The following is a 24,470-nucleotide window of genomic DNA, read 5'->3' as shown; positions in this document are numbered from 1 at the left end:
CGTCACGGCCGCTCCCCTCCCCCTCTCGCCCGCTCCGCTCCCCCCCCCCTCCTCCTTCCGCCTCCCCCCCCCCCCCCCCGCCGCGGCGGGGCTGCGGGCGGCCGGGCCGGAAGCGCGCGGGGCTCCACCGGAAGCGCCGTGTGGCGGCGGCGCGCGCGGGGGGCGGCGGTTGGCGGCGGGGCGGAAGTGGCGGCGGCGGCGGGCGGCGCGCGCGCGCGGCGCTTCCCCCCCCCCAGTTCCCCCCCCCCCCCGCCTCCCGCCGGCCGTGAGGGGGCCGCTTCCGGCCCGGCCCGGCCTCATGAATATTCATGAGGAGTTCATGAATAATGCATGAGGGGGGGCCCGCCGGTGTGCGTTGGAATAAAAAGGGTTTTTTTTGGCTGAGTGGTCAGTCTGGGGAGTGGGTTGCGCAGAGTCACACGGTCACCGGAGTTAATTGCACAATCGCCCGAGTTAATGGCACAATCACCAGATTACATTCATTACAGGCACAGCAGCTAATTACACACAGTCACACGGGACGTCCCCCAGTTCTCCCAGTCCACCCCTGACTGGGGGTCCCTACCCAGCCCCCCGTATCACTGAGTCCTTCACCTAATCCCCTTCCACAGCCCCCCATGATGGTGGCTCCACCACCCCCTTGGCAGCCCGCCCCACTGCCCCTCAACACTTTGGGGTAAAAAAGTTCCATTTCCTTCCTAATTTGGGGGATTTGACTTGCTGGTGGGTACCCACGCTCATCCCTTTTCCATTTTTCCCTCTGTAATTTGTTTCTGGGGTTGTCAGCTCAGCCCTGAGGGTGGCACGTCTCGTCCCACATCACCACAAACTATGTCAGTCCTACATCCAGCAAGAGGAGCCTCTTCTTCGCCCCAAAGCCTCCCTCAGCTTCCCTCCTTCCCCTCCCTGTGCTGCCCAAAAGAAATTCAGCCGAGCGTCTCCTCCTCAGCTCGGCTGCTGGGAGAGCTCGTCAAAACGCCCTACACCAGACGAGGAGAAGTCATGATTTCCAGCAGAGGAGTGGGACAGGGTGGTTAATTTTCCCAAACTGTGCCCAGAGCGTCACGCTCCCCTCCCCCAGGCACCTTTCAGCAGCACGTGAGGCAGCGTGACTAACATCTGTCACAGGCACTTGATTTCTCTTATCTTCTTCCCTTAGGAGGAGACGAAATAGGAGGAACGGGTCTATCTCTCTGCAGAGGGCACCTGGTCTCCTCACCTTCCTTCCTAGCTCAGGTTCACCCGCTCGCAGTGCCCAGGCCAGGCTGCTGGGGAGGGGACAGCTGAGAGGGGCTCAGTTTGTTGTGTGGCAGGACGAGAAGCCAGCAGCAATGTAAAAGAGATTGTGAGAGGTAAATGAGCCCCAGAGGGGTGGTGGATGGAGGCCAAGGGGCCTCCCCCCTGGGAGAAGGAGCCGGCGTGCAGCACAGCTAAACATTGCCTGCCTCTGAGGGACTAGCTCATGACAAGCTCAGAAAAGAAACTGTGTGGAGAAAGCACACCAGCTGAGAAAAAAAAAAAAAAAAAAAAGAAAAGCTACCACAGCGGTTGCTCTCTCACAACTTCTGCAGAGAGCTTTTCAAGACAGCTTTGACCCAGGAGGGTAGCAAACACAGCGCTACACGAGCTGCAGGCTCCATCTCCCACCCGTGTTCCCTCCTCCGCAGACACATCTGACTGTCATGTTCCCAACTCAGCTCTTCCCGTCTCCTTCTGCTTGCCTGATTTCTTCATCTCTATCCTGTCTCACCACCCTGACACCAGACCTAGCCCCGGACCTTCCGTAATGACTACGTGCTTGTGGCACCACTCCATACTCCGTGCCTGAACACCTTTTGTCCCCTGTCCGCATATAAACTGCACCAGTCATGGTGGCCACCCCATTGATATGGGTGGTGCGTGGCGCTGTGGGATCCTGCTTGGCTGGCTTGTAGGGCAGGCCCAACATGTTCTCTGATTTGCTGGTGTTGGTGCTTGAGTTTGTGGAGGGTACCTGAACACCAGGCAGAGATGGGCAGATGGGCTTGGGAGGGTGTGATGGTGTAGTGACACCCGTTGTAAGGATGGAGGCTGTTCATTCTTGCCCATATTTTCTTCTGCTTGTGGGACAATATTAAGTTTATCCTGAAGCTGGTATTTTAATCTTGCGAGTACATTTCTCAGCAAGGCACGTTGTCCTTACTCTTTCAAGGAACTGACATCTCTTTGGCAATCGGCTGATTAAATCCCCTGGTAGTGCGCAGCAGAGAGCATTTCAGCATGTCATTTCTGCCTTTCTTTCCATGGCATGGAAATAGATTGCATCTCTCCCTCCTTGGTAACTTCTCTATTTAGTGTTGTACGGTCTGAGAAGTACACAGTAACTGAGTTATAACACGTGCATTATCGCATTATCCTGCACACGCTTGCTTGTCTGAATCATGTGTTACACTGGCATCTACTCTCTTAAGGTCAAGGAGCAGAAACCATGCGCCTGGGATGCACTTTGGAACTTGAGGCACACTCAACAGCGATCCACTGCTTTTTTACTGAGAAGTGGCTCTGGAGCTGGGAACAGCAGGGTTCCTGTTGGGCAGACTCTGCTGGGACTGATCAGCCTTAGCCACAGACTGAGTTTGTTTGGCCACTGTAGTAAGAACAATTAGCTACCAAACTTTCTGGCCAACGCGTCATGAATATGCGTCCCATAATTTGGAAGGAGGAAAAGGAATCGCTGGGCATGCCAAGAAAGCCAGAGGGACTGTGCCCAAGTACCTTCAGCACAGGAGAAAAACCACAATCGCATCAGCAGTGCCTGAGGGGGACCTCAATTGCATGGTCACGGTCAAAACATACCAGGCGTGCTCAGGCAAAACCTGTTCCAGTGGGGTGATAGCTTCTCCGTGGCAATATCCCCAACAGGCTTAAATCAAAACTGACGTTATTAGATCACCTCAAAAAGTCTTAACAAGTATTTTGAACGTGATCCAGCAGTGAGCCCTTCAAGCAATGACAGATCCCTGCAACCTAGGTTGCATTAGCAAGAGTGCAGCCAGCAGAGGAAGGGAAATTATTATTCCCATCCACCTGAAAGGTGAGGCCACATCTGGAAGATTACATCGAGGGCTGGGCTGGGGTGCAAGAGGCATGTTGACAAACTGCAGCACGCCCAGCGAAAAGGCCCTGAATTGGAAGGTTGGAGCACACAATGTGCAAGGAGAAGGCTGAGGCAGCTGGGTTTGTTCAGAAGAAAAGGCCAAAGGGGCATCCACTTGCTGTCTGCCCCTACCTAAAGGAAACTTGTAGAGAAGATGGAGCCAGACTCTGAGGATACACAGTGGAAGGACAAGAAACAACAAACACAAATAGCAACAGGAGAAATTTTGAACATATGTAACAGAAAATTTCTTCCCCTTGAGAGCTGTTCAGCAGTGAAACATGTGCCTACATAGTCTGGGGAATCTCCACCCTTGGAAATGTTCAAAATGTGTGGGGACAAAGCCCTGAGCAACCCGATCTGTCTTTGTAGTTACCCCACTGTGAGCATGGGATTGGACTAGAGACTTACAGAGGTCCTTTCCCACCTGATTTTTTCTGTGAGTCAGTGATTTTGATCTGTGCTGCTGGTACGCTGCAAGCAAATGCTCAATGTCTTCATCATGCTAGAAGCCAGAAGGGTAGCATGCTTGTTGGACCCTGTGGAAATGCATCTATGTTGACAGCAGCGTTAGCATCGGTAAAGCCCTGGTGCACAAACATCTCTTCTCCAGCTGGCTTTGTAGCGCTTCTCATTTCACTCCACTTCTGTTCCAAGCACAGGTGAACGTCGTAGCAGCAGGACCTGTTTGGTTTGGGGATTACTTCGTAGGCTGTGACATCCATATTCTGAACAGTAACACCGCAGAAGTGTCATTTAAAACTATACTGCATGAGAGCATGGTCATGCAAGCTTGTCTGATGCGCTCCTCACACCACCTTCAGCGCTCACCAAAGTGCTGCTAAAGCATGTCTAGGTCTCTACGGTTGCCTCATGTCATTTTTCAGTAGGAAGGACGATGCTGAAAAAGACAGGAGAAGGGGATATCAGAGACAGGGGAGAACAGTATGCTTTTGTACCAGGGCAGAAGCAGAACTCCAGAAGCTCTATTGCGTGAAGGCTGGAGCTCACAGGTTCACCTCCATATCTGTATTTTGTTCAAACCTGGCAAGGAAACTGCAGTTTGGGGAGCATAGGCTTGCAGTATATCCATCAAATTCAGGGTAAGCATGCCAGGACTGGAAAAAGGGAGCTATATTTCAGGAAGAGAGAAAACAAAGTACTCTCGGCTGCTGCAAGCCCATTAGTCTAGTCTCAATAGAGCATAAGGTTAAGAACAAATTACAGAAGGAAAACAAAATTAAAGCTACAGCAGTAAGTGGAAAACGGCACCAAATACAGAATGGGTTTATCAACACAAGCACTGCGTGCCCTTAACTTGATCTTTTTCTTTACCTCCTTTTTCTTTACCTCCTTTTCATCCTCACCTGGGTGGGAAAAATAAAAAATAAATAAATTTTAAAAAGGTGGATCTAATCTAGCTGAATTTCAGTAAGACATTCGCTAGAGTAAAGGATGTAAGGCAGTGAGATGAGCTGAAATGAAAGGAATTGTTAGGGTCATTTTAGTTGGGTGAAACACTGGGGAAAAGGAGATGATGTGTTGAGTCAAATGGGAACTGCTGAACTGCCACCATGGAGGAATGTTACTGGCCTTGGGAATAATTCTGTTTGCAGTAATGGCTCTGGCTCAGCAAAAAAAAAGCAGAGTGAAAAGGAAGTTTGCTGATTAAATGCATTTGGAAGAATTACTCACAGACCGGAACGGAGAAGTGTGAGGTCCTGTTCTTTGCTCCTGCTAACAGGGATTTATTTTATACATGGAGATTCAGTGGTTAGAAATGACAGAGGGTAAAAAACAGATCTGTGTGCATTCATCACTCACGAGGTGATTATGAAGCAATGATGTGACGTGGTCACAAAGACAACAGCCTTAAAGAGATCATTACGTTAATCTTATTGAAGATGGTATATACAATTTGTCACCCGTGCTCAGGAGCAGGCTGAGGGCTGGCAGCAGCACGGAGGAGCTGTAATAACGGAGTCTGTCTCTGTGCCTCCCCTCTGGCCATCCTGTGAAACGATGTAGGGAGGGGTTGGCTTCTTCTGCTTAGCAGAAGGCTGGCATGGGTGGATTCCTCTCTAGAAATCCATTTTATATGTGAGGCTGTTCCCAGTGAAAAGGGCTATGATCGAGGAAAAGGAGCTCGGCTGTGATTGAGTCATGCAGTCCCTTTCCCTTCAGTCTGGCTCTTTTACAGACTGTACAGATTTACTATTCCCTGGGCTTTGCTGTGCTTCCAGAGCAGGTCAGCATGACAAAAAAAATAAATATGATAATAAAATAAAAAAGGTGTTGAACACAGGTCCACAAGCCCATGTTTTCCTCCTCCATCCCCTAAAGAGTTTTTCCTTCAAGGGTAAGTCCCAAGCCTGGTATTCTCAATGTAGACAATTGCTTGGTGCCTCTCCCGCATGACAGCTGCTCCCAGAACCCTCTGAAGAAGGAAGTTTAAAACCCAGGTTCTCAGAAAATGCTCAGATCTCTGCAGAGGTGCACAAAAACCTTCCTGAACTCAGCGTGTGACATGCCTGCACAGACAGCAGAGCTGGAAGGGTTTCACCGTGTGGGTTTTCAGCATTAGGGGGACAGATTCTGAGCCTGGCTTACACCTGGGCAAGGTTGGTGCTGGTCTAATGCCCAGCTTGCAGGAAGGCAGTGAGCAGAGCCCACTGCAGCTTGCTTTTGCCAATGGTTTCTGAGGTTTGCTTAATTTAGTTAGGGGAAATGAAACTGGGACGAGACCTCAGGCAATCATCTAATTCATCGTCCTGACCCAGAGACAAGATTAAGGAAGCGCAGCTCATCCCTGACAGATATCTGCTGAACCTGTTCTCAGCAGCCTCCAGTGACAAGACTCCCTCGGCCAGTCTAGTCCAGCATTTTATTGCTCGATAGTTAAAAAGCTTTTCCCTACAACACAGCTTAAACCTTCATTGATGAAAATGAACCTGCTGATTTCTGTGGCCACGTCGGAAATGCCTTTTGGCTCTGATGATGTAATCTTCTCAAACCAGCTGTATACGTATTTTTTTATTTTTTTTATTTTTTTTGGCAATTGCATTCACCTTTTGGCAATTCTGGCTGCAGTCATTTCCCCAGTTTCTTTGTGAGAACTTCAGGCCTTTTGCTGCATCAGAAGCCTCAAAGTCAAGACCTATCACATCTACTGCATCCCCCGGTCTGCCAGCCCAGCTACCCTGTCAGAGAGTCAAGTTAGAAGGGCTGATGTGATTTTCCTGACAAATTGACGTCAGAGGGATTTTTTTTCAGGTTTGAAATATACATTGGATGGGAAGCTAATTGACAGGTGAAATTGCTGCCTGAAAGGGATGAGAAAGGGGATTAGGGGAGAGGCGTCTGGGGCTGTGGCAATCTGCAGGGAAAGGAGGCAAAAGGACTCAGGTTAAAATGCAGAAGAAAACGAGATGCAGGAGTGAACAAGCAGTCTGCTATCAGGATTCTGGGGCTGCCACTGGCTGCCAGGAGCCCCTTGAGTAAGCACCGAAAGCTTGGAGGGACAGCCTGCTGCAAATGTTTTTGCAGTCTGCAGCATCAGGGAGGCAGGATGTCTGTACAAGGGGTATCTCTGGAATTCATTACGGACTCCAGCACACTGAGAGGTTTTCAGAGTAATGCTTCAGCTGCAAGACTCGGAGTGGTTTTTCAGGTTTCAGCAGCTCTCACACCTTTATTGTACCCCAAAGCTTTCCTAATATCTATAGCAGATCCCTCTGGGCAGGGCTCCCAAGCTTCAGGTAAGCATCACATTCCGGGAACTAACTTTTCAGATGTGTTTGCAGTGTCATCAGGGAAAACTCATCAGCTGCCTTGCTTCCTCTCAGCGTACCACGGCTGGGTTATCTCCCAGGATTATTTCATCCTCCTCCTCATGGTGTGTTTACTGCAGTGCTAAGCCCAGCAGCAGCAGTGCTACCTAGTCACAGCACTTCTTGCAAGCTTTCCACTCTCTCCCAATGCACATCAGATACCCAGACACAAAACCACTGATCCTGGACTATTTGCTGTCTCTGTTTTGCCAGCTGGAAGCACCTCTGACTTTATAAGCAGATTTAGGGAACCCACAAGTTGTCAGCTTTTTGCCCAGAGGGGCCCGTGACTCGGGGACACACATTTTCTGCCCAAACCATCAGCAGCAGCGAGTCCCAGGGCCAGGCCAAGTGAGGCCAGCTCTGCAGGAGGTGGAGTGCCTCCTGCCCAGCAGGCTGCCCGAGCTCCTCCTCACAGGTGGGCTGGGATTACCGCCTCCAGCTCCTCAGGGCAGTTGCTGTTTCACCTAGATGTTCCTCGAAAATCTTGTGCATCATCTCTGCAGCTCCTTTTAGCAAGGATTCTCACGTTTTCCAGGGACTCCTTCAGCACCAGTGTCACCTGAGGCTTTGTTTCCCAGCCTCACAGGCTGGGCGAGCACCTGCCACGGGAGCCTTTTTGGCTCTGCCTGGGGAGCAGCTGCCGCCTAGGGAATTGCTCTGTGCTCATTCCCTCTCTCCTTCTTCTGGAGTGGAGCCTCCCAGCACCTGCCAGATGACAGCCCCAGCTTTTCCCAGACGAGCTCCCTTCATCTGCAGCATGCTGCGTGGATAACTGGGGAGGGAAGCAGAGGGGGAGTCACTCTGGACATCCTTTGCTTCTGTACTTGAAGTTTCTACAACCACTGTGTTTTAGAGCTGCCATAATTTTCTGTCCTGACCTTTGTGCATCACTGTGACCCTGGTGGAAATCTTGGCCCGAATTCCCTGCATGGAGGAGCCCAGGATGGGGCCGAAGCTTGCGGCAGCCTCCCAGCATCCCTTCACTTTAGACAGAGCAGCTTCCATGGCAAAGCAGCACGCCTGCAGCTGCAGGAAGGGCAAGCAGCTTGCTGCTGCCAGGAAGCATGCGGGGCCTCCCCAGCTGTGGTAGGACTGAGTCTGCTGGGCTGCTGCACTGGCTGCTGGAAATGGCTCCTGCCCACCTCGGTGACTGCAGTGCAGGAGGCAGGGCACGCTCCTGGTGAACACTGGCATTGCTCCTCCTGGGGAAATGATGCCTCAGGGTTCTGTTTTTATGAGCTGACTCCTACCAGAAAGTTTTTCCCTTCAGTGTTATGGCAGAGTAGAGTGCCTGGTGGAATTTTTACCTCAGGATGTCCTAGTTGTATTTCATCTTCCTCTGTCCTTGAAAGTGCTGCATGGTGAGTGCCTGGATATCCCATGGACAGAAGCACCTTGCCTTCCAGCCCAGAGCCCCCTGCGTGCCCCAGAGGACTCATTTCCCTGCTCACCTCCCCCATTACTCGTGGTCCTGCTCCCTCCTGACATAGCAGAAGGCTTTACACCTGACACAGTGGGCGCAGCTGGAGGGCTGGCAGTCCCCCTGGCAGCCGCCAGCTCAGGATGAGCTGAAGTAAGGTTGCTCAGGCATGCATCTTAACTCTAAATGCCCTGTTTTTCCACAAGTTTGCATTTTCATGAACTCAATGTTCTGGGAAAGAATGAGCTATCACCAAGCAACATTAACTCTGTGTTAACAAAGGGCTTTGTCATTGAATTTAAGCTTAAGGACAATGCTGGCACAAGAATGAATTATAACAGGCTAAGCCATGAATATACTGAGGCTGGAAATTAGAAGGAGCTTCCCACCTGCCAGTGCAAGGACCTAGCACAGCCTCTGAGCGGCAGTCCCAAAGCCAGGAGGCTGAGCTTGTTTTGAGACCGGGGGTCTCTGAGCAAGAGGATGTGGTGGGACTCCCTGTCAGAGGTCAGGCAGTCTCCTCCAGTCCTCTCTTCTTACATGAGTGCAGGACATTTTCATAATGTCTTTGGTCTTCACGCAGTGCAAGCCAAGCAGGATGCCTGGGGCTTGACTGGAATTGGTGCCAGCTGCTGGTGGTGGTGGGGTTGGTGCCCATGGGATGCTGCAGGGAGAGCTGTGGGGCTAAAGTTGCCCAGGGAGCTCAGGATGTGTATCCCACGGGTGGCACAGCCTCCTCCAGGGTGTGTAGAGCTAGGATGGGAACTGGAGAGAACAGCAAGTGAGAGGCAGGCCCACGGCCAAATGCCTTGGGTGACGGGTGCGTGTCTTGCAGATCCAACGGGATTTCTAATGAGCAGAGAGAGCTCCTCCATGCTGCAGCACCTCTGTGATCTTCCAGGCTTTGAGGCCATCTCCTCCACTGCTTTTGTTTGTCTTTATTAACCCAGGCTTTGCACGTAGGCTGGGACAGGGCTCACACCTCACAGGACCATCTGCACAGTGGCTGAGACCAGACCCATTTGTTGGCAGGGGGCACAGGGCTACAAACGGGGACAAGAGAAAGGAATGCCTTGGGAGCAGCTGCCTGGGGAAGGATGAGAGCAGCTCTCCCCGGGCAGCCTGAGGAGCTGCTGGGTGCTGCAGTCAACCAGCAGCATCTGCCCCTGAGCACCTCCTGCCTTGCCTGGACACCAGCAGCCCTGGACACGGTGCAGAGCTCTCAGCCACCCCTGTCTCCAGGCACCCATCCGCTCTCGGTTGCCCAGAGCAAAAAGCCTTGCATGAAATATTTCACTGCCAGGTCACAGCGGGTTATGTGAGCCTGGGATGAGATGGGAGTCACAGCAAAGTCTGTTTGACTGTTTTCTGTTTTGTTTTTTTTTTTTTGTTTTTTTTTTTTTTTTGTTTGTTTTTTTAAACGGAAGATTAAGGCATTGCTGGAGTGACGTCTACATCTTCCTCGGTGATGAAGGCTAGGGGTTTCAAGCCTAGCTGCTGACTCATAACCAGGCGGAAGAAAAAAGGGAAAATTAGCATGAAGAATGTTGCTGAAATGGCTTGTATATGTTCAGAGATTAGTGTAGATATTGTATTGGTGCCTGTGTTATGGCTCTTGTTTTCAGTGGATGTTTTCTGATGGAATCTGATCTTTCTAAGAACATGGGGCACCTGTATCGGCAGCATTTTGCTTGTATCTGCAGATTCACTGCCATAAAGGGGCGGTCATTAAGAAACAAACTCTTCCAGAAAGCGAGTTTAATTCCTGACACTGTAACACCAGCGTTTTCTTCTGAGCCCAGATGCCTTATGACACTTTACTGAGCTGTCGAGCTGCTGGATGGCTGATCACAGGCCAGTGTCTAGCCTGGCTCTGTGGGTTTAAAAGAAATCTCTCCCTGTGAGTGCACATCTGTGGACTCTTGTGAGACGTGAGCTTGGAGTCCCAGCTTCCCCATTAAATCCTCACCCTTCCTGCTGCACTGACTGGCAACCTCAGCAGAGGACTGGAGCACGACCTTGCTCTGAGCCGCACCACCCGCAGCCAGGGTCACCTCCGGATCAAGGCTGAGGCAGGCAGGGGAGGATCGTGCTGCTGCCCCTGAGGTAGCTGCAAGGAGCGGGGCAGCAGGGTGAGCGCTCAGCCTAAACAACAGCTTCAGATTCAGGGTTGTGATCATACTCAAATTAATTTCAAATAAGCACAGTAACACGAGAAGTAATTTGCATATGATGTCACATGGAGTTGCATGCCATTTTGCATATTTAAACAAAACACAACACAGCACATCTCGGGCAGGTACATGAAATCATTTGTGAAGTAAATTGTACAGAGAAATGACGTACAGTTATCACAGAAGAAGAAAACCAATGGCAGCAACCACCCAGGATGCAAAGTCAGCTCAGACACTGGGAAACACCAGCCCCTTCCTTCACTCACCATCCCGACAGATGCTTGGGTTCCCGTTACCGTCACGTTAGCAGGCTCTGCTTCAGCAGGCAGTTGCACCTCTGGTGCAGAGGACATGCTCACTGCATCACGACACTACTCGCCCTTTCACATTCATATCCCTGGCTTCTTCTTTGCAAATTTTATTTTTTTGTTGTTTGTTTGTTTGTTTTTCATGTGTCATTCTGTTTGGGCTTCCTCATGCATCCATTGCTGAGTCTGAGAGGCTCTCCTCCCAGCATATGCCACTCCAGGTGGTGCTGTTCCTGCCCTTCGGCTCTAAAGGCCAGAGGCCCGTATACCAGCACTGTGAGCCCAAGGGCAGGTGCTGACAGCCTCATCTTTGGTGGTCTCCGTGCTGAGCGTACTCAGAGCTCCATCCTCAAAGTTTATTTCTTCATGTCCCTGTAAGTCCGATGACACAGCCTCCACCTCAGCTCCTGGAAAACAATATCCAAGCAATTAACATCAAGAAAGGAAGAGGACAAGAAAAGGAAATAACATGGGAATGCATCATCTTTTTGAGAGCTGGGTCGGCCCTAAACAAGGGCTTCAGCGTCAGCAGCACCCTCATACCTGTGAGCCCCCAGACCCCTGCTTCATCCACCTGTTCTTGTTTACCCAGCCCTTTTAAAGCTCCCCTAGCTCTAAATTCCCATCCTGATCCCTTCCTCTGACCCAACTACCTCTTCCTGCTCCATCTTTTAATCCTGCTCAAAATTCATGGTTCTGCCCACTCTCTCCTCAACCTGTCCTCCCTCATATTCCTTCTACCTCATAACTCTCTTCCTTTAGGCCTTTCCTCAACAGCTTCAGCTCCTTGTGTTTCGGTTAGGCCGTGCATTTCTCTCCAAGGTACTGCCTGAGCAAACTACTGTCACCAGAGCCTGCCAGAAGTGCTGTTATTATCCTCAGTGACCACTTCATCCCAGCCCTCCTGTAAGTAGCAGGTACCATGGGAGAATCTGTCTCTTCCTCATCAGCTGCACTCAGATTTACTGCAGCATGTTTTTTAGAGAACCAAAAGTAAGTTAGCCAACATGAGTAGCTACAAGAAACCAGCATTTGGCTATAGGTCAGTCTTCTAGTCCTCTTTTTTGCCACGCATGTCCTGATGCTTGGTGTAGGAGCAGTCTCATTATGAAGGAGGGAATAACGCCTCTCTGACAGTTCCTGCTGTGTATCCACAAACACAGGGTAATGCTAAGCAGAGCCTCGGACCTCATCTGCATGATGTTCACTCATATGCAGTGTGTCACACGTGAATGAAATCTGTAAGGCAGGAAAAGGCATCAGAAGGAAACCATTTCAGGCTTAAATAACTCACCCCGGTGTTGTCAAATGGCTCTGAGTCAATCTAATGGCACTGGTGCAAGCCTCCTCTGTAGGTGTGAACACATTCAGACAAACTGCACGTGTTAGCAGTGCAATAACCTGTCTAGACTGATTTCCCTGACACTAGCAGAGGACACCCACCACAGGCTGTCCCTTGATTTGGGAGGAGCTCACAAAGATCCTGCTGTCTTGGTCACTTTACCAAGGCTCAGATGGTACCTGAGAGAATCGTGATGCTTGTCCGGGCACTTTTGTTGGGCAAACTAACAGGGAAACCAACCAGCTCTTCAGCCAGGCTGTAATGCAGATTTGACCAGTGCGTGCCGTAGACATCAAGCTATGTTCTCCTGACATTCAGAAAATGAGTCACCCCAGGCTTGCTTGCTTGTTGAACCTTCGTGGTACATCCAGCCCTTGACAGAGCCTGGACTTCGAGCTAGACTGTCTGCCCTAGAGTGACTGCCCTCCAGCCTCTGGAGCTCTAACTAGGAGCCACGGAGATGCAAGACAGGTCCCTGGAGCAGGGACTGGCATTTGTTTCCCTGCCAGATCCCTCGTAGGGATTGATCTGAAGTTGAAGATGGTTTTGCTTGTATTCTGGTCACTCCCAGAGAAAGATGGGCTTTGGATCAATGGCGAATGCGTCACTGAATGGCCTATTATTCACCACGTGAAATGTGCACTCGGAGACACAGCAGCCCTTGATAAAGATTCAGCTCTGAGGTTCAAAGCAGGAGCGAACTAAGGCAAGCACTCAGCTCCTTTACATGGCACTAAAATGAGCTTGTTTCAGGGTCATTCTTCAAGGCAGCCTTAAGCTGTGCATTGCTGCTAATTCCTAATTAAATCACCATCTGCACAACCACATCCCTTTAGGAGACACCTCTAACTAAAGCTGATCGACCCCTCTGCTGCCATGCCCAGTTTGTACGGTAGGCCTGAGGAGGACAGCAATGCCCAACACCTCCACAGGTGCTTTCCCATGATAGCCCCATGGGGAAGAGCAGCACAGAGCGTGTAGAGGCCTCACTCCCAGCCCCAGGTCTGGAGAAGTTCCCTGAGCAGGGGAGGCAAGCGAGTACTGTAGCTCACCACCAGCTCCTTACGTTGACAGGCGCTGCCAGCAGGCCATTACCTTAGTTTTTCACGTTTGTTTGTTTTTAAATAGAATGGGACAATTTATTGCGGGTTACAGAAAGTGCTCAGCTGGAGGGAGTCCCAGCTTTGGGAGCTGTTTTCTTAATGTGTTTCCGAGGTACTCCCTTTCTCAGGAAATCACAGTGCTCAGCAATACCTCCTGCTTGGTTTCTGACCCCTTGCTGGGGGGCTTTCATGTATCTTGATGTGGCTGTGCAGTTCTTGGGTGTTCTTCTTTGATTTATTTGATCTCATCCATTTCTCCTGTCTCCACTGCCCCGTGTTCAGCATGCAGCTCCCCATCAGTGAGCAAGGTGCTGGGGACGGAGGCAGGGCTGGGAGCAGGCTGGAAGGGTGGGAAGCCAAAGGGAAGTCGTGGGCAAGAGCCACATAGTAGGAAGTGTTGTTGAGAAGGGACTAGACCAAGGAGTCAGTGCTTCAGGAGACCAGAAGAAAAAGGAGCTTGTCCAGGTGAAGGAAAGGAAGGCTTCGCTGAGTGCCCATAGCCTCAGCCTCTGTGGAGGGGGCACTGGAGGAAACGCATCTGCTGATGAGAAGCCAGCAGGAAGGGCTGAAGCAGTGGCTGGAAGCAGCTGAGGTTTACGCAAGGCATTTCACTGCGCTGACAAGCCTGTGAGCCTGTAATGTCAGCACGCTGAGGATCTCTCACCCCTTCAGCCGCGTCTCCCCAGCCTGCCCAGCCCCACAGCCTCCTTTTGCAGAGGATAGGAGAGGCTCAGCCCGCTAATGCAGCAGGGCTGAGGGACCCCCTCCTCCCACCCTCGGCACGGGGGCAGCAGGGGTGCTGCTCACAGGAGCTGCCCCACGGGGAGGGAGCCCTTCGGAGGTGCCACCAGCGCTGCTGTGGTCTCCAGCACCCCCCTCCTTGCCCACCCCAGCAGCGATCACTGACGGAGCTGGTGAAGTGGGGGAGTCGTAGGAGACAGAGGATGCTTAATTACAGAGCAGCCCTGGAAACCAGCAACAGCAGCGGCACTGTGGCCAGGAGGGGAGGCAGCAGGGCTGTAAATAGAAATTGCGGAGGCAGCCGCGGGGAACAGAGTGAGGGAGGCTTCTGCTCCAGCATCTCTCCGTCTCTCTCCAGCTTCTCTCACCTCTCACAGCCACCCTGGCTCCCAGCACAGATCAGCATGTGACGAGCAGCCCCAGAGCATGGCTGGGAGGCAGCAGCTCCGGCGCAAAAACAGACACTCGGGGCTGAGAAGTGGGTGTGTGAGGCCCCTGCGGCTTCCTTGAGTGAAGGAGAGCAGTGGAAATCTGTGAGGAGGGCTGAAAGGCCTCTATGGCCACCAAGAAAATCAGGGTGAGATGGACACGTGGCCAAATTGCCCTGTCCACCCCCCTGGAGAAGGCTGTAGGATGGCAGGTGCATGAGTCCCCGTCCCACCGGGGTCTGCACGGGGCAAAGCCCCTCTCTTCCCACCCCTGACACCTCCGTTATGGCCTCTTCCACAGCAGCGAGAGCTCTGCTTTCAGTATTTTGCAAAGGTTTATTTAAAAATGTTGAAACTAACATCCCACAAGAATTGAATATTTCACCACAAGGAGAAGAGAAATCCTACAAAAATATATATCACAGCGCACGAGGGCAGGGGAGGAGGGGGGGGAGCGAGACCAAGCGGGAAGCAGGAGGGAGGATGGAGAGAAGGATGGGAGCTGCGGCAGAACAAGACCGAATGGCAGGGAGAGGACAAGAGAGGAGAGAGGAGAGCGAAACAGCAGGAGGGGAGAGAGAGCCAGGAGGGAGACCATGGTACGAGATGGGAGCAGGAAGAGGGAAAACAACGGGAAAGAAGGGGTGGAGAGCTGTCAGACAGTGAAAGAAGGGGGGCCCCCTCTGTTGTCTTGACAAGGTAGAGCCAGGACCACAGTGAGACATCAGCTGGGGCATGGTCAGGGAGCTGGAGTTTGGCCCAGGGCTTTTGTGCTGCAGGACTCGTCTCTAAGGCTGTGCCATAGGCGTGTTTTTCAGAGTGAAAACCAAAACGGCAGTTTAAGTCAGACCAATCCGAAGGTGATCATGTTTTCATTTGAGAATGTGTGGGAAGTGAACAAAAAGCTCCTTTCCAAGCGTTTTTCCTTAGCAGGAAAGGGAGGAGGGGGGCTGAAAGGGCCAGATTTACAAGGGCACTTAGGTGCCACAGAGGAAGAGGTAGATAGCCCTCTCTGAAGCCCTGGGACTCTTGGCTGGATGTGTCGCTGTAAACTGGACTGGAGGAGAGGTGTGCAAGCACACGTCTGAGCTCTGCTCCCTTGCCTACCCGTCATGGCCAACCAGATCGGGAAGCCCAAACAGGATTTCTCCTTGTGGTCATGTCACTGTTGGGTAAACAGGGAGAGGGAGAGACTCAGGTTCCTGCTCCAACACAATGCAGGGCGGAGGGGAGGGACTGTCCCCCAGGCCTTCCCTCCTTCCCACTGCACCCGCAGGGAGACCGGCCTTTTGTTAACAAAACCACGTCCCTTGAGGAGTTTGCACAGACACGGTTGCTCAGCCCACCCAGATGTTTTCTGCTAACTGGCCAGCAATGTTGGACAGGCTCAGCCCAAGCCTACAGACATTTGCAGTAGTTTTCCCTACACACCTTTCTCTCTGTAAAATTTCCACTGGAAAGAAAAAAATAACCCAGATCTTTCTCCTCCAGTCAGCTGGAAGATGGAGAACCCTGCAGGTTGTGACTGAGAAGGTGCCGGCCTCTGCCCTGGCTCTGTACCTGGTGCTGTCAACCAGTCCACGTGTGCATCTCACAGAACACGGTCTTGGACCAAGCAGGCTCCGTTCTGCATGGGGAAAGGTGATTTATAAGGCTCCCACCATGGAGAAAGCAGATCCAGTGAGACTATTTATAGACTGGAAGAAGCTTATGTGGCCAAACATGTTTTGAATGTTTTGCTCCAGGGACAGAACGTAGCAATGAAATTTTGGGCAGAACAACGAAACTGTTTCCCATATCTAACCTTTTTCATGTGAGAGAGTGAATGATCATCATAAAAATGTTTGACTAGAAAAATTGGTGTTGGAAAAGATGTTCAGCATATCGAAGCTTCTGTCATTGTAAGAGTTTTCTCTACTGCATTTCCCATCTTCCCTCTTACCACAACATCCATGAAAGGTTTTCACTCCTTGGAGGTGCTTTCATTACTTGGAGGTAACAAGAGCAGAGACACGTTAAAGGAAAACAAACAAACAAGCAAACAGAAACAACACTTGAATCTGATGTGTTTGCAGAGTTTACAAAGGCCTGGCCAGCAGAGCACAGGGCTTCCCTGTAGCAAGTACTGGAAAATGCTTTCACTACACCCCCTGCAGTGCCCTGCCACTTCCTTGCAGACCTTCTCTCCACACAGCCTGTGCAAAGGGAAAGCCCAAGGACAGCCCTTGAAGTGGTAGCATCTAAACTCTGGCCTCGTTTCAACAGGCGCTATTGATCAAAGAGCAATCTAATTAATCCAGTCTGGAAGGTTACTTAGACCAGTTTGAGGCATTGTGCTGCCAACTGCCCGCCGTAACCAATTCGGCCCTGTGCAGACTGTCTGCAGATGTCCTTCTCCATCCCTGGTTGTGCCGAAGTGGGGGAGAGCAGCCCCCGACCTGCCCTCAGCTGGCAGGGGTGGTGGTGAGGGACCTGTGGGCAGGAGCAGCCACCTGCCCCCTGCTTTGTCCATCCACAGCTTGAACGTCCACCAAAGCCTTGAGAGGGGCCTCAGTAAGGAAAAGGCTCAGTAACGGATTAATTTACAGTAAAGCAATAATATCGCCTGCTGTGAGCAGAGACTGAACCTGTGCTTAGGCTGGAGACCTCCAGAGTCCTTTTCCACCTACATCTTTCAGCCGTTCTGTGCTTCTAATAAGCCGATAATTTTATTTGACCTGTCATTTTCTCCAAATCTCTGCTGTTTTCTGCGAGGCTTATTGTAACTTACACTCTCATTTAAATGTCCTTCCCGGTGAGCCAGGTGGGACCTGAGATCACCATCAGATCAGCTGGGTAAATGGGCAGAACCAGGCCTCGTAGGAAACTCCGTGTGCTTTGTTCTATAAAGAATACGCTTTTACTACAGGGATAAAGGGTGAAAGGCAATTTCATATCCTCTGAGATGACAGATAACTTTTTGTCTAGGACCTTGTATGGTGCACTAGAGCCTTCAAATTGTGGGTGAGTTTCCCGTCTCTGGACACAATCAGCCCAGCAGCTGAAGGTGTTTGTATACCGTAGGGGTGACCTTACCCAAATCAGCATCATTTCAGTTCAGTGGCTGTCAGCGTGGGTTTGTGAATTTCTTTGAAGGTGTCCACAAAAGCCACGAGAGGGCAAATACTGTCATTGCCAATGGACTGTCATGGAAATCGGCCTCCCATGCCTGGCTGCAGCATAGATGCTCCCTCTCTCATGCCCTTGGTGTTGTCTCAGGAGGCATTTCAGGAGAAACCTACCAGCAGTACACGGCAACCCTCCGAGCACTCCCGAGGTCATCTGTAAATTGCTCTTTGCCATCCAAGGCAAACAGAGTCATCTCCGCTGCTTGCTGCCTGTGACAGGAGTGTCCAAAAGCAATTCCCTACCCCAGCCCAGCCAAACTCATGCTCCTTGTGCCCAGCTATATCTGCTTGTGACACTTTTAGCTGCTTCAGCTGTATCTCAATGGACAGGACACTTGCTAAATGACGTTATGGGCAGAAGGCTTCACCTATGATTTTCTAAAGAACACCTCCATAGAGCAGAGATAAAACCTTGATGAAGTAGACAGGGGATGGAAAGGGACAGCGAGGAGGCTTCCAAGAGATCAAAACATTTGGCAAGCTAAAGGAACTTCTTCCAACCTTAACTGGCAAGAAAGGAGGGGAGGAGGAATGGAGAGAAAAAAACAGAAACATTGGGGACTGGGAGATGAAAGATACAAGCTGAAGACAGAAAACAGGAGTGTTAGGCAGAAAGGAGATGGGAAGATGTGAATATTAAAGGCAGGGCAATGTTTCCTTCAAGGAAATGTGTTGCTGAGGGGGGTCAGGTGCTATATAAGCCTCTTCTTCCCAAGATTCACCCACCCCCGGGACCCTCAGGAGGGCCAAGACCTTGGGAACAGAAGGACCTGCCTTCACCTGAGCCCCAGCTCGGGGCGACCGAACCCCAGCAGGCATCGCTGCAGCCACTGAACTCCAGACGTTCACGTCAAAGCACACAACATGGAAAGGGACACACAGAGGGGCTCGGGCCCACAGGGACAGGGGTACGCCTTTCCACCTCGCCTACCCCCAACGTCAGGCATGCACTGGTGGGAGAGTCACGGAGGTCGAAGAGTGCGTGTGAGTGTGCGAGGAGAGGGGCAGGGCAGGCTACGACTTCACACCACCGACAGCCGCCTTCCCTCCCACCTTCCTGCTCGCTCATCCTCCTGTCCTGCTCGGGGGGGTCCCCAACCTTCCCCCCACAGGACGCTAGCGAGGCCCGGCTCCTCCGTTTGCCCAGGCACGTCCCGGTGGAGTTAGTTAACAACGGTGGCAGCGGGCCGTGGCACAAGGAGATTTGTTTTTGTTTTGTTTTGTTTTGTTTTTTTCCTGGGGTAGCAGAGGCGGCAGAAGCGTGGGCTCCCCGGTTGTGACAGGAGGGTGGGGGAGCCAGCTCTGCTTCTCCCGTGTGCATCACAGGTTCACCAGTGGGATTCTGGGGGGAAAAGGGAATCGGAAAAGAATTAGAGACGGGCGCTCACGCTGCCCCGGCGTCCCCGCTAGCCAGCCAGCCTCGCGTGGGCCCTCCTCAGAAGGTTGAGCTGCCTTGCCCACCCCTAGCCTGCTGTCCCTCTGCCCCCTGCCACCCCACGGCTCCCTGGCTCCCCGGAGGACTCACCGGTTGAGCTGGAAGGCAGTGCTTTTCCCGTGGCCCCCCAGCTTCTCCGCACCCTCCTGCCCATGCCTGGGTTCCTCCGCCTCAGGCGTGGGGGTGAGGGAGTCGCCGTAGGGCCCCAGGATGCTGACGGTGGTGGGGGACAGGTCTGTGAGGGGCTGCTGGCTCTCCTGCTGCCTCCCACCGCTCTGCTGCCCGGAGTGGCGCCGGCGCTTCTGGTTGCGGTCCCAGCTTTGGGGAGAAGAGCAGCAAGGCAATGAGTGCCCCTTGCACCCGCGGGTCAAATGCCTTCTCCAGCAACCAAGCCCGCAGTCCTTGTGCCCACCGACATGGCTTCAGAGCACCGTAATGAACCAACCCCGACTGGCCCCAAGCCCCACTCACCAGAACTTGAATATGATCCCGGTGGCAACCAGGACAATGATGATAGAGATGGTGATCGTGACGTAGAGCTGGGGGTCCACACCTGTGAGGCAGGGGGGAGAGGGGCAGTGGGACCGCCGCCCCCATCAGCCCCCCTTCGAGAGCAGCAGCACAAGCGCTGGGGCAATAAGTTTTGCAGGAGGAGCTCCTCCTGCAGGAACAGGGCCAGGGGAAGCACAGTGCAGACCTACCTTCCCCCCGGGGCCCAAACAGGAACGGCCGTAGGGTGGCTGGGGTCTCGCGGAGGTTGAGCCCCGCGTTGTGCAGCAGCGAGTGGGAGTTGGGCTGCGCCGTCGCCATCCCCCGCGGGGAAACGAAGGTGTAGCCCAGCGGTGGGAAGCCCGGGTTGGCGGAGTTGGCGTCCCCTCCGTCCTCATCCGACACCGTGGGGCCCCAGACGATGGCCCAGGGGTACTGGGAGGAGGGCATGCCGTCCTCAAAGCCAGAGGGGGTGGCGGGCCGGGCCCCCACTGCCTGGCGTCTCAGCCGCACGGCGTGGCGCAGGTCCCCGCCGCGGGGGGACAGGGCGCGCTGGCGCGGCGCCGTGAGGCGCAAATCCCGCTCGGGCAGCGAGGTCCTGTCCCAGATGCAAATGGGCCGGTGGGCAGAGGGGCTCCGACGGGCGCAGAGGGGCCGGGTGGCCACGGGGCTGCGAGGGCGCAGGGACCAGGCGGCGGGTGGAGGGACGGCCGAGACCAGGAGGAGGAAGTGCCATAGCTGCAGCGAGTGGATGGAGGAGGCCAGGAGAGGCATGCTGCTGCAGGAGGAGGAGGGAGAGCGCATTATCTGGATGTCCCTCCTGCTGGGAAGGCTCCTCGTGGAGCAGCCGGCAGCAGCCTGCTGCCCACATGCCTTCCTCCCTCCCGCATCGCCGGCAGGCGCCGGGGGGGCTGCGAACCTACCAGGCACCAGGCTCCATCGCAGATGCAGCAGCGCCTCGTCACTCAGCGAGGTCTCGCCTCATGCTCCTCACTGGGAGGCAAGAGAGAGAGCTTGAGCTGCGCCTGGGCCTCGCGGCCATCGCTCCCTCCCCGCTGCTGGTGCCAGCCCCAGCGGGCAGAGCATGCACATGCACCCACTCCCCTGCCCGGGGCTGCTCCCCCCAGCCCACAGAAACACACTTGTTATCCTATACACCGGGGAGAAGCGATCTGCCTCTGGAGTACACGTGCGGAGACGCGTGCACAGACTCCCGGGGGACTCTCCTGTCTGAAGGCCGAGGGGGGGGATTCGGCGTCTTTGTTTGCTTATCGCCAGAACAAGTTGGAATCTTAATTCCTGTGTTTATTTATAGTGCGGAGCGTGTAATCCATTTATTAAAAAGGAGCCTCTTCATTGTCTGCCGGGGTGAGGGAGTGAGAGGGGACGCTCGTGATTGATAAACCGAGAAGATTGGGAAGGAGAGAGTGAATCAGCCAGAAAAGTCCAGCCTTACTGAGGAACTTAAGAGCAAAAATATAGCTATCAAATATTTAGCATTTACTTTCCTCTTAGCTAACATGGAATTACCTTTCCGTGCTCCTTACCTGCGTACCCTCAGCAAGGTCCCATCCCTCCCCTCCTCCCCCGCCTCTCCCACCAGCAATCCCCCAAACCCAGCAGTGCTAGGCAGCAGCTGTAGCACGGAGCAAGGGCCAGCACCCCGGCAGGATTTCAGCTCCGGCCGCACGCCTCCCTCCGGCATCATCCTCATGGCAGCACGGCTGCCCTTCATGCTGCCTGCCCCTTCCCTTGGCAGCACGCGGCGCAGCGCCAGCCCTTCCCCAGTGAGCTGCCGTGTACCTGACCCGGGATTTGCTCCACAACAAAGACCTCACACACACACGGGGAAAAAAAAAAAAATCATTGAAGACATCCAGCCCGTTCCTTCATTGTGAAGGAGAGGCGTGAGCTGACAACCCACATTCATGCCCTCATGTGGCTGTGGGGCGTGGAAAAGGGGGCGCTTGGCCAAGGGGGCTCAGAAGGCAGTCAACAGAGAGACCAAACACCCTGCACCTCCAGCCCTGAGCCACCACGCTGTATCTTGATGCTCCCAAGGGGTAATATCTGTCCCCTTGCTGGGTCTGTGTCATTAGGTGACGCTGCAGCCCCTCCTGAGGAGCAGGCCTTCCTCTTGCAGCTCACAGCTTGCTGTGGGCTGGGGGGCTCGCACCCCATGCCATGCACCTGAGGAGAGGGGCCGGGAGGAAGGACACCCAGGAGCAAGCCGCTGTCTGGCTCCTGCTGCATTAACTGGGGATATTTTTAGTTTCCTTCTGTTAAATATTTAAACAAAGTTCACAGGAAAAAAGGAATTCTCGGCTAATGTGCCCTGCCCTTCCCTCCGGGGCAAGATCAGTCTCTGGAGAGATCCTGAGATGAAGATGAGGAGAAAAGAGCAGCTATTCTCAGCATTTCTTTGTACTTTGCTCCTGAACCTCTAAGCCTTAGAGGGGACTAGGCATTAAAATGCAGCTCTGCAGAGAGCCAGCCGAATGGAGCAAGTTTCTTCCAAAGCCAGAGGCTCCCTTGCGCTGGCAAGATCTTGGCCATCTGGATTATGATCACGACGCTGTGGAAGATCATGTCTGGCAAGACAAAAATCTGTGACAGGATTTCTTTTGGCCCTTGGAAAGGGAGGGAATCCCAAGTGTTGTGGATCCCTCTCCGTGTGAGTCCCCAGGCTAGGGTGCACGCAAACCCTCCGGATGATTTCAAGGCGGCCTGGAGTGCCTGGGGCCATGGCTAGGACTGGAGAGTGATGAAGAGCCTGGTGATGAAGAGCCATGCTCTGCAACCACATTACCTGCTAACAGCGCTGGTCTTTGGGGGGTGTCTATGTGCTTTTTTTGCATTAGGCTATAGGAGATGTGAATCTGGGCAGTACCACCGCAGAAGCAGAAATTGCTGTACTGCTTGGCTGTATTTGGGCACTCCAGAAGAGCACCCTGCACCAAGCATTCCCTAAAGCCTGGGAATAAGGATCCCTCCGGACCCAAATTCTGTTTCTTTAACACCAGGAAGCCTGAATTTCAGCCCTAGGGAGCAGGTTATGGCTGTTACTGGACCAGAGGGATAAGAGTGAGCGCAGCACTGGCCCCCTCCTGTACCCGTACCACTGTGATGGTGACAAGCCTCAGACCTCAGCTACTCTTGAGCACAGATCCTGGCAGTAAAGAGGAAGTGAATCCTGGAGGCTCTACCCCAAAGGCAGCTCCAGATGAGTGAGGGACACGATACCAGTCGCTGCCAGTCCACACATTCTGGTTTGTTAATGATACTGGGGTCAGAGACTGAGAGTGTGACCTGGCACAAGCACAGCCAGGTGTCTTTTGTGGAGGGGCACAGAGGTGTCTCCCGTAGCATGAATTTGAGAGCAAAGGAAAACGAAGTCCAGCTGATTGACCAGCCAGCAAGGGCTAGACTCCACTGCACATGGAGTACCGATGCTCAGAGCAGAAATAGATCCCTGTGGCTTACCAGCACAGCAGCAGATAAAACATGTCTGGGGCACTCTTCAGTTAGCTGCTGGCAGTAGGAATTGTGTCCTGGGCACAAACTCTGTTGTGCTTGAGGGCAAGCTCAGCAAATGTCCTTGATTCATCTCTGTATCCCATTGTGGGTGTTGAATAAAACAGTAGATCTTCAGAGAGGAGGAGCGGGCTCAAATAGTCTCACTGCCTGGAGGTATGAGTCCCGGTATCGTTGCACCTTACACTGTTCAGGAGGCTGTTGTGTGCCAGAGCAGAGACTGGGTTTCTGCATCAGTACCGCCTGGCACGGCTTTTGCTTTCAGGTCCGTCTCCCAGGTCTAACCGTGATAAAAAATGGACAGAGCTGGTCCCAGGGTCCAAAGATGGACCTGTGTGCTCTCACTCTAGGTACAGGGCCTTCACTGCAGTGTTCCAGTGTCCTGTTATGCACAGATGACAGAGAGTGAATGACAAAGCTATTTCCCCAGGGCACTTCACCGAGCGCCGTTTGTGAATCTTGGTGCTTGGAAGCAGCGAGGAGGAATTGCATTGCTCGTTGCTATTGCGTACGGACCCCACTGCAGGGCCAGACTACAGATCCGGGGCTAGTCTGTTAGGAGCTGCTCTCACTGAATTTGCAGGATGAAAGCACAAATCCTTCTTCTCTTCCCCAAAGTCAGTGACCCAGCCGTGCTTTCTCCCTCCTTGGTAAGTCTCCTGCAGCCCAGACCCACTGCTGCTGGGATGGGAGAGAGCAGATCCCGGCAGCTGTGCCTCAAAGCATGCATGCCACTTCGCCAAGGGGAATGGGAACCTACATCCTAACTATTGCCTAGGAGCAGAGCCTGCTGCACGCCTGCTCTGAGCAGGAAGCGCAGGCTAAACCGCAGAAGTGACGTCCTGAACTCTGGAGTTCAGGTGCTGCTCTGCCTGCTGAAGCCCTGGGATTCACGGATAACTCCTGCATGGCCAGGACTCTAGTAGTATGCAGTGGTCCCCAAGAGAAATCTTACTGAAATACAAAAGTTATTGCTGGAATAAAAGAGCCGAGGTGCCAGCCGCGTGCAGGCAATACCCAGGCTGTAGCTCGCTCACATCAAATGCAATCTGTAACCTTCTGTTACAAAATGCTGAAGTTTGACAAATTCAAATGAGGAACAACACTATTAATAAAGAGGGTCACACACTCGTACAATTTACCTAGGGAGGCGGTGTATTGCCTCCTGCCTGAAGCCTTTACGCGGCTGTATTTCTCAAAGAGCAGCTGTAGTTCAATCAGAGGTTATGGGTTTGACGCAGGAAATGAAATTGGTGAGATTTTCTGGCCTGTGCTGTGCTGTAGGTCAGACTAGATGATCAAAACGGTCCCCCTGGCCTTAAAATCTGAGAATCTCACAGCTTTCTTGGTGCTTAGCAGA

The 24,470-nt window shown here is 52.9% G+C and overlaps 1 protein-coding gene across 1 annotated transcript; it reads right to left on the bottom strand.

Moving 5' to 3' along the window:
* Positions 1-16,731: 16,731 nt before the first annotated feature.
* PIANP (PILR alpha associated neural protein) lies at positions 16,732-20,516 on the bottom strand. The gene is made up of 5 exons (XM_032198665.1): positions 20,500-20,516; positions 19,789-20,354; positions 19,559-19,640; positions 19,178-19,405; positions 16,732-18,994 (listed from the first exon to the last, which is right to left on the bottom strand). Exons 1-5 carry the CDS (start codon positions 20,514-20,516, stop codon positions 18,973-18,975), a joined length of 915 nt encoding a protein of 304 aa, XP_032054556.1. The 3' UTR covers positions 16,732-18,972.
* Positions 20,517-24,470: the final 3,954 nt, after the last annotated feature.

Source organism: Aythya fuligula, chromosome 1 (assembly GCF_009819795.1).
Source record: "Aythya fuligula isolate bAytFul2 chromosome 1, bAytFul2.pri, whole genome shotgun sequence".
Classification (NCBI taxonomy): domain Eukaryota; kingdom Metazoa; phylum Chordata; class Aves; order Anseriformes; family Anatidae; genus Aythya; species Aythya fuligula.
Note: the sequence above shows the minus strand (reverse complement) of the source record. Positions and strands in the feature narration are given on the sequence as shown.